Genomic DNA, 9,411 nt, shown 5'->3' with positions numbered 1-9,411 from the left:
TCTAAAAGTGAGGGGCTGGAGGTTCCTGCCCTCTGTTCCATGGAGGCCTCTAGAGACCAGGCAGGTAGCGTAGGCAGCCACAGGGTGGAGAAGTCTCCACGTATAGAGACTGGACAACCTCTGGGGCAGCTGGCTGGGCTTTATTCCAAATCTGAACATCTACTTCAGCAGCCAGCTCATTTAAAAAAGAGAAATCATAGAATTTTGTGAGTAACTGCTTCAAGTCACCCAGCAACTCAATGGCCTGTTTTCTTTCCACCAAACCAGAGAGGAAGCTGAAGAGATCACAGCCACTCTCCCTGCCGCAGTGCTTCCTGATATTTGACCTCCATCCTGCCTGCTGCAGCTTCAGCACCGCCCCCCACCCCACCCCACCCTTCTGGATTTTGTCACCAATGGACCCAGAAAGTGCTTCAAGACTTCTTCACCTTTAGCAAAGCAAGGTCGTGTCATCTCCATATCACAGGTTGTTAATCAGTCTTCCTCCAATCCTAGTATCATCTGGTTTCTCAGATTATTTGCTCAGCATACAGATTGAATAAACATGGTAAAAGGATACAACCCTGATGCACACCTTTCCTGATTTTACACCATGAAGCTCCCCCTTACTATGTTACTTTTACTGCCTCTTGGTCTACGTAGTACAGGTTCCGCATGAGCACAATTAAGTGTTCTGGAATTCCCATGCAATGTTATCCATAATTTGTTATGATCCACACAGTCAGATGCGTTTGCGTAGTCAATAAAACACAGGTAAACATCTTTCTGGTATTCTCTGCTTTCAGCCAAGATCCATCTGACATCAGCAATGCTATCCTTCCTTCCATGTCCTCTTCTGAACTGGCTTGAAGTTCCCTGTCAATGTACTGCTGCAACTGTTTTTGAATTTTCAGCAAAATTTTACCTGTGTGTAATATTGACACTGTCTGATAATTTCCGCATTTCTTAGAAGCCAGGATGGCAAGACTTGTCTCACTTACTTTGGACATGCTGTCAGGAAGGAGCAATCCCTGGAAAAGACATCACGCTTGATAAAGTCATCGAAAAAGAGGAAGACCCTCAACAAGATGGACTGACACAGTGGCTTCAACCATGGGTTTAAACGTAGTTATGATTTTAAAGGTGGTGCAAGACCGAGCAGTGTTTCATTCTGTAGTACGCTGCGTCGCTTTAAGTCTGAACCGACTCCACTGCACCTAACAATAATAGACTCAGAAAAGATCTCGGCCCACATTAAATGGAAACTCACCAGGGTTAAGTAAGGGGGATATCCTAAGGGGCCCCACAGGGTTTTAGGGTCGGGGTGGGGGTTTTAAACTGCTCCTTGCCTTTCAGTTCCGGGACAAAAAGCGCGCTCAACAAACCCGACTTACGAACCACCGCCACAGCCGGAAGCCACCGCTTTAGCTTCCTCCTGGAGTCGGAGAGCATTTCCCGAGAGCCCGCGTCCGCTCGGGGACTACAGCTCCCGGCGTGCTCCGAGGCCGCCGGAATTAACCCTTCAGGGGCCGGCGCTGCATAGCGCCCCGCCCCCTCCCCTTACAGAGATCCCGCAGGGTGAGTTTTCGGGGGCTGGTTCGGGATTCTTAACTTAAGGCGCGATCTCTCTGTGCATGGTGCATATGTGTGTATGTGTGTATGTATATCTGTTTCGGGTGTACTCCCTGAGGAGAATGATTCCTGATTTTCTTATGGGACAATCTGCGGTTATGAGATTCAGACGCAGTTGTGAGATTCAGACGCATTTTTGCGAGTAGGAGACTGACCCCCAGTATCAACACTCTGAACCCTAGGCTCTAAGTGGAATCACTGCTATCTTTCCCAGAATGCTACCTAAATCCTCCCCTTCTTTACCCCCCAGAACAAAAAAAGTCTGCACCTCTCCCCTAATGGCCTTTCCTAGCGCCCCCAGCAAGACTTGAGACCTGGCGCTCGAGTCAGGGTTTTTATTACCCCCTTCTTTGGGGGTGAGTACTCATGGAGCCCATAGGATTTCTGATTAGAGAATTTAGGCTCTTTGCCTCCCCTTCAGATGCCACCCACGGTCCCTGCAGGTTTGGTAAGCACCCCATCCTTTGTCTGATGTGAATGACCATGGGCTTGAGAATGGGTGGTGGGTGTTAAACCTGACCTATTTCCCGACCCCTGGAACTACACCGCACAGGAGACAGTGGGGGAGGGGTGCCACTCTCCCCTTCCGTTGCTATTCTTTTTCTATATTGTGCACAGTCCAGTTCTGGGCTGGGCAGGTGGCCAGGAACTACAGTTGCTGAGGATTAGGTTGTGGGGTCAACTACCCTTGCTCCTCACCCATGGTCAGAGGAGGTGGAAGTGTTGCCTGTTTTTCACCTTTCGCTGCCCCCAGACCCAACTTTAATAAGGCCCCCTCCCTGCTTCAGCCTTCAAGAGTCTAAAGCTGCTAGAAAAAAGGGCTACCCTGAGTCAGGGGGCTGGAACGCGTGGATCTCCTTCTTTGCCTCACCTCTATCTCAATGGCACTGGCAAGCATCCTATCGTCACCCCGGACGTTAACTCCCCCATCATGAGCAGTCTCTGGCTTCCTCAGCCTGCCCCCAATGGGGACATTATTCCAGCCAGCATTTGGGAAGGGGTGGGCAGAGGGGGAAGACCTTGGGGCAGGAGGAGTCCTGAACCACAGGAAGCCAGGGGAGCAAGGGCAGACAGGCGTTTCTCCTCTACCTCACCCTCCACACTGCCAACTGGCTCCCTGCCCCTGCCCCCGCCCCTTGACATCCTAGCCTCCCTGGCTATTTAAACAGAGATGGGTGCCCCCATCGGCATACTGTCCTTTGGCTACCGGACATCATGCCTCCCAAGAAGGATGTTCCCGTGAAGAAACCAGCAGGGCCTTCTCCCCCAAAGCCTGCTGCCAAGCCAGCATCAGAGGCCCCTCCAGCCAAGGCCAAGGCTGAGCCAGCTGCCTCCCCGGCCCCTGAAAAACCCCAGGAGCCCCCCATCGATCTCTCCAAAGTGGTGGTGAGTACCCAGAAAGTGAGGGTAGAATTTGAAGAGGGTGGCACAAGGGTGGGATACAGCCTAGGGGCTTAGAAGGTGTCTAGAAGGTAGAGAATTGATGAGCACTGGGATGAGTTTGGCAGTTCCCCTTAGTTCCCTGTTTGGAAGCATCCAGGCGTAGGACTCTGCTGTTGTCTGTGCTGTTTTTCCCTCTAACATATAACATGTGTGTGTACAAACACACACACCTGTGCGCACATACACACACCTGCTGACTCTCCTGCTGGAGTCAGGAACTGTGAGATGGGGAACATCTGGGTCTGAGGATGGTTTTTTCAAGGTGAAGGGAAGGAGATGCTGCCTGCCCCTGGCTGGCTGTTCAACCCAAAAGCCAAAGCTCAACCCCAGGAGGGGAGGCTGAAGAGGACAGGCTTGTTAGACAATCACAGCTGGGGGCCAGGGGTAAATTTAGCCTTTGTTCAGCCCCCAGTTATGTGAAGGATGCAGGGCTCAGGGCAGTGGAGGGAGGGGAACAGGTGGCATGGGATTAACCCTGTTCCCAGGAAACCCTCCCCCCTATAATTCGTCCTCTTGGGATTCTCCCAAGGCCCAGAGCTGGGAATGGGACTGAGGTGGCTGGGCTCCCGGACTGGTCCCTTTGGGCCCCTCCTTAGAAGTGGCTGCCAGTTGGTTGGGAGGAGTGCTGGAGAGGGATTTAGTAACCTCTGTCATTCCTCCTCACCTGCTCTTTTCTTCCACAGATCGAGTTTAACAAGGACCAGCTGGAGGGTGAGGAGAAGCTGGTCCCCTAAGCCCACTACCCAGTCCCAAGCCCCTATTTGGATCCTCTTTCTCTTCCCCCAACTCCAGTCCTGACCTTGAAGCCCCTCACACTAGTTCTCTTTGTGTCCCTTTTTTCTGCCCAGTGCTAACCCATAGTTTCTGATCCTCCCTTCTGCCTGGGAATGATGGGAACCCCTGGTCGACATTAACTCTTCCCTATAACCTCAGAGTTCAAGGAGGCCTTCGAGCTGTTTGACCGAGTTGGTGATGGTAAGATCCTGTACAGCCAGTGTGGGGACGTGATAAGGGCCCTGGGCCACAACCCCACCAACGCCGAGGTGCTCAGGATCCTGGGAAACCCCAAAAGTGATGGTGAGGGGACCCTTGGAACAATGTGGGCTTTCAGTTTGGTGGTGGGACCCAGGAATGTTGGTAGGACACAAAGGATGCTCAGATGCGTCTCAAGGCTACAAAAACCATCAAACACAGGGGCAGAAAAACATCCTGGGATGTTGAACAGAATGGAAACCTTTGTGGTAGGGATGGGAGCTGGGTCCTGGATGACACCACAGTGACCTCTCCCTCACCTCTTTCTAACCTCCAGAGCTGAAGTCCCGGCGTGTAGACTTTGAGACTTTCCTGCCCATGCTCCAGACAGCGGCCAAGAAACGGGACCAAGGCTCTTCTTACCAGGACTATTTGGAGGGGCTTCGGGTGTTGGACAAGGAGGGGAATGGCAAAGTCATGGGAGCAGAGCTCAGACAGGTCCTCACCACCCTGGGTAAGGCAGGGGCCAGAATTCCTGTGGGGTAGAGAGGAAGAAGTTTGGCCAGGTTGGCAGAGCCAGGGAGGGGGTTACTGTCCTTCAGGTCACCTGCTGGAGACTAGAAGGTAGAGCAGAGCAGAAATCTGAAGGACTTCCTCCTGCAGAGGCTCAAGTGAGAGGGGACACAAAGGGCAGAGGAAAGGGGACGAGAGGGTAAACATGAGTTTCCATTTTGGTAGAGATGCTTGTGCTCTATGATCTGTACAAGTCTCCTAGCCCGCTGCAATTCAGTTTCCCCATTTGTCAAAGCTTTCACCAATACCAAGAGGCTTCGTTAATGAGATGAAATGGAAAGCAAGATGCAGTAACACAGGCAAGGCATAACCATTACACGGAGAGGATTCCCTTGGGGGATCAGTTGCGTTGACTAAGTCTCCCAGGTTGAAGAAGAGGCGGTACCACCTAGAAGAGTAAGGCCTGGTTGGTGAGGGCGGGGCTAAAACGCTATGTCTGGGGTTCAGGAGAGAAGCTGACTGAGGAGGAGGTGGAGGCTATTCTGGCAGGACACGAGGACATCAATGGCTGCATCAACTATGAGGGTGAGGGGTCAGAGTCCCAGAAGGGACAAGGGGGAGGGGAGCGGGCCTCTTGCCATGTATGTGGGTGGGTGGGGTACGCTGGGACCTGGATTATCTAAGGTCAGTTGGAGTATCTAAGGGCCTGTTTCTGAAGCCCCTCTTGCTCCCTCTCTGCAGCCTTCCTGAAGCACATCCTAAGCGTCTGAGCGCTACAGGTAGGGGGCACCCTCCATCCTTGAGAGGCGAGTCTACTTCCCTTTCCTCAGCCACAGCCCAACAGCAGGGGACTGCATTTTCCTGTCCTGTTTCTGCACGAGTGCCAGGGCCTGGCAACTTTCATCTTTTTCCACAGATCCCGTGGGGCCGGACACTGCCCCCCGCCCCCCCTCCGCAGGCGGAAGCACGTTCCGGCCACTAGGAGGCCACCTATTGTTTTAAAATAAAGAAACGGTTCCTCCCTCGGCCTGACTGTTGTTTTCTTCAGAGGTAGGGGCGGGAAGGAAATGAGGGCTCTCTCTCTTCTCTCCAAATCTGATTCCCTCTGCTTTTTCGCTGCTCGGAAGAGCAGATCCGTTGTGACCCACCCCACTCCTGCGGTTCCTAAGTCCCAGGTGGGTCGACTCTGGGGGAAGGTTCAGCCGCGGGTCCCGCCCACCTTATTGCTAATGTAGCAATGTCCTTGCGTAAACCCAGGCCGGGTTCCTATTGGCTGGGGGCTCTGAGGATGACGTCAGGGGACGTACTAAGACTAGGGTTGGGCCTGGAGTCGGAGCCATTACTGCAGGAAAAGGTCCCGAAACCTGAGCGGCCAAGATGGTGGGACACAGGGCCTGGGAGAATGAGCGGGATTTGGGGCGAAAGGCGGGAAGCCCGGGTAGGGGGCGAGGGAGGGAGGGCAGGAAGTAGGGGGCAAAGGGAATCAGAGGGCCTGGACGGTAGGAGGGGGGTCGGAGAGTGGGATCCTGCTAGGAAGCGCGTCCTCAGCGAGGAACAGGAGTTTGTGGTGGTTTGTGGGATAGAAGCTGGGGGATTGGAGTTCAGATGCTGACCGCTCCCCCCCTTCTCTGAGCAGTGTGACTTCACTGAGGACCAGACCGCAGGTAAGCAATCTCTGGCCCTTATTGAGGTCACCTTTAAGGAGAGGGACACCCCTCCAACACCTGCCTTCTAACCCCCGACATGTCATCTCTTCAGCACCCCCCAGGACAGTATTCCTGGCTCCCCTTCTCGATCCTCCATTTTCTTTTCTCACTCTTTCTTCCTCCTTCCCCTTCCACTCTAGATCTGAGCCCCAAGCACTGGGTGAGTTTTAGGTGGTGTGGGTATGTGAAACGCTTGCCTGCTGTGTGTGGGGTTTGGGGTGTATTGAGCTGCCTGCGCTCCTTTAATCGGCTACTTCTGCCTCTTCTCTCTTCCTGTGGTAACTCCCCCTCTGCCCCAGCTGGGAATTGTGATGGTGGTAAAGAGCAGTGACCTGCTACTTCGTGGAGATGAGGGGGAGTTTGCTAAGGATCCAACTTTGTCTACCATTTCTGTACAGGAAGGGTGGGAAGTGGCAGGCTGGGATGACCCCAGTCCCAGGCTGCTGCTTCCACTTCCTTATAAGGACAGGACCCAGATGGGGCGGTGGCACATTCCTGCCCTGAACAGCGTAGTGGTGAGGAGGTTGGGCTGGGCGCCACTGGCAGAGGGATGTGTAAATGGATGCTACTACCACTGCCAACCGGGAGGAAGGCTGTATCTATGTGGGACACCTTAGTTGGGGGAGAGGGAAACTGGATCCCTCTTAGCAGGGTGTACAGTGGTACAGATATCTGGTTTCATCACAAAGATGTAAGTTGAATGTGTACAGTGTAACTTGGAGGTAGGGTTTGGGTTAACCCCTTCATCCCCAGTGCTGATATTCATCTGAATCCTCAGAGTTTAAGGAGGCCTTCCAGCTGTTTGACCGAACGGGTGATGGCAAGATCCTGTACAGCCAGTGTGGGGACGTGATGAGGGCCCTGGGCCAGAACCCCACCAACGCCGAGGTGCTCAAGGTCCTGGGGAACCCCAAAAGTGATGGTGAGAGCCCTTTAGAACTCAGTGTGGTGGTGGACTCACCGTTCTTCAGCTAAGTGCTTCCCTTTATCATCATAGGCCCCCAAACTGAAGCAAGTCTTGTCTCAACTAGCAGATCTCATGGGTCTCCCTTGCTTTGAGGGGGAGCTGTTGGTTCACCTGTAGTCTCAGTTCTGAGAACTCACGTGACTTCTCGGGCCTGACACTGCACCCCTTCTACCCACTTTACGGCAGAGATGAATGTGAAGGTGCTGGATTTTGAGCACTTCCTGCCCATGCTGCAGACTGTGGCCAAGAACAAGGACCAGGGCACATATGAAGACTATGTCGAAGGCCTTCGGGTGTTTGACAAGGAAGGGAATGGCACTGTTATGGGTGCTGAAATCCGGCATGTCCTTGTCACACTGGGTAAGGCTCTGTGCCCTTGCTACTTGAGCTGAGGTGCCATCCTGATACACCTGTCACCCAGTTCCAAAACTGCTTGCTTTCCCTCTGCAGGTGAGAAGATGACAGAAGAAGAAGTAGAGATGCTGGTGGCAGGGCATGAGGACAGCAATGGTTGTATCAACTATGAAGGTAAGGGGCCAATTGGGGCTCTTGTGGAGGAAGCAGCTATGTGGGACAGGTCAAGGACAAGCATGTGGGGCTTTCCCTGTCTCTGGACTTGGGCTCCAAAAGGAGCCAGGAGGCAAGGGGCAGGGCCCAGCCCAGCCCAGGAGTGGGAGGTCAGAATATGACAGGAAAGGGGTGATGTGGTATGAACGGTGGGGAAGGAATGGGAAGTAAAGTAAATGGAATGTCTAATCCCCCACCACCTGACCCCTTCACCCTATGTCTGTGTCTTGTCTTCACCATTAATGTCTCTTCCTTCCTGCAGCGTTTGTGAGGCATATCCTGTCGGGGTGACGGGCCCGTGGGGCGGGTACGGCTCCTCCCAGCCTCTCCTTCTCTAGTTGACCTTCCCAGTGTTTTTCTTCCCAACCTTTGCTCTCTAGCCCCTGCCCTTACCCTATACTACCATCTGACCTTCTCCTGGCATGCTTCTGCATGGAGCTGACTGGGGAAGGGAGGGGCTCCTCAAAGAGGAAGACAGCCTGGGGGTATGGTACCTCCTCTCCTAGAATGGGGGTCATGTACTCTGGGCTCTGAGATTTTGCTTTTAGGACCCTGGGTGCTGGTGTCTGGGAATTCTCACCAGCCTATACCAGTCTTGCTTTAGGGCGTTGGCATAGGGGGGGTGGGTCGCCTGCCCATTCTGCTGCTAGAGCTGAATAGTCCTTTCCCCTTTCCTCTGCTGGGCAGCTTGGAGGTACCCTAACCCAAAACTCTGTCCTCTCTTGTGCCAGTGGCTGACAGTAGCTATAGGTGTAGTTGAGAACTTTTCTGCCTCTGCTGTGTTCTTGCTGCTCAGAGCGGGTAGGGGACTAACAGCTGGTGGGAGGGGAGCTAGGGGCAGAGAGAACTGGTCAGACTCAAGGTTGGTTGCTGCAGGCACCTTGCCTCTTAAGCTACCTTTGTGGTCTTGTAGTCTCCTGGCTCCTGGTGTGCCCCTCCCTTCAGCCCTGCCTCCTGGCTCACCCCACCTCTCCTTTCCACAGAGCTCGTCCGTATGGTGCTGAATGGCTGAGGGCAGCCCTTCCCGTGTCCCCAGAGCCCCGTGCCTTTCCCTCTGAGACTGTATCTAGCCCTAAAGGCCTCCTTGGGCTGTCACAGCACCTTTCCCATCTTGTCTCTCTTGGATAATTTGCCAGCAGCATTCACCAAATAAACTTGCTCTTCATACCCAGATTTGGTCCTGCTTTCCTTCCTGAGCAGGGTGAGGGGGAAAATGTGAGATGGTGATGATTTCTGCCCTGAGGCAGAGTATAGGGTCATGGACCTGGGGATGGAGAATGCTGGGGAAGGGCTTGTAGGAAACGTCTTGGCCTCACTTAAGAAATGCTGACCCCATTCATCTGTGCTACAAAGGCTACCCCTTGGGGGCTAAGGAAAGCCGTAAATCCCTGTAGGACCAAAACTAACCATCCTTGTTCCATCAGGTCGTGTCTTCTCCTAGCATTCCATCTCCTTAAACCTAGTCTCCGCCCTCCCAAGCACTGATGGCCTTTTGTGGGGAACTCTGGGAAGGGTTTATTGGAGCTAAAGCCAGGCCTATTAGCAGTGCCTGAGCCTGCCTGTCACCTCAGGAGGGCTGGGGGCCAATAACAACAGAAGTAGGTGAGATGCCTGCCTCTCCCTCTCCTAATA

The 9,411-nt window shown here is 53.5% G+C and overlaps 2 protein-coding genes across 3 annotated transcripts; both read left to right on the top strand.

The window, feature by feature from the left end:
- Window positions 1-1,343: 1,343 nt before the first annotated feature.
- MYL6B (myosin light chain 6B) lies at window positions 1,344-5,566 on the top strand. Its single transcript, XM_003405123.4, has 8 exons — window positions 1,344-1,557; window positions 2,781-2,997; window positions 3,738-3,765; window positions 3,988-4,131; window positions 4,364-4,540; window positions 5,047-5,124; window positions 5,281-5,318; window positions 5,456-5,566. The coding sequence occupies exons 2-7, from the start codon at window positions 2,827-2,829 to the stop codon at window positions 5,307-5,309; spliced, it is 627 nt and encodes a 208-aa protein (XP_003405171.1). The 5' UTR covers window positions 1,344-1,557; window positions 2,781-2,826; the 3' UTR covers window positions 5,310-5,318; window positions 5,456-5,566.
- Window positions 5,567-5,820: 254 nt separating this feature from the next.
- On the top strand, window positions 5,821-8,950 carry MYL6 (myosin light chain 6). Of its 2 annotated transcripts, XM_010597956.3 has the most exons (7): window positions 5,821-5,919; window positions 6,176-6,203; window positions 7,024-7,167; window positions 7,399-7,572; window positions 7,663-7,740; window positions 8,042-8,086; window positions 8,763-8,950. In XM_010597956.3, the coding sequence occupies exons 1-6, from the start codon at window positions 5,917-5,919 to the stop codon at window positions 8,068-8,070; spliced, it is 456 nt and encodes a 151-aa protein (XP_010596258.1). In that variant the 5' UTR covers window positions 5,821-5,916; the 3' UTR covers window positions 8,071-8,086; window positions 8,763-8,950. The 2 variants fall into 2 exon arrangements, with proteins under 2 accessions (XP_010596258.1, XP_010596254.1); XM_010597952.3 differs by lacking the exon at window positions 8,042-8,086.
- The last annotated feature ends 461 nt before the right edge of the window (window positions 8,951-9,411 follow it).

This window comes from Loxodonta africana, chromosome 4, assembly GCF_030014295.1.
Source record: "Loxodonta africana isolate mLoxAfr1 chromosome 4, mLoxAfr1.hap2, whole genome shotgun sequence".
Taxonomy (NCBI): domain Eukaryota; kingdom Metazoa; phylum Chordata; class Mammalia; order Proboscidea; family Elephantidae; genus Loxodonta; species Loxodonta africana.
The sequence above is the reverse complement of the archived record's forward strand: the minus strand, read 5'-3'. Positions and strand labels throughout refer to the sequence as shown.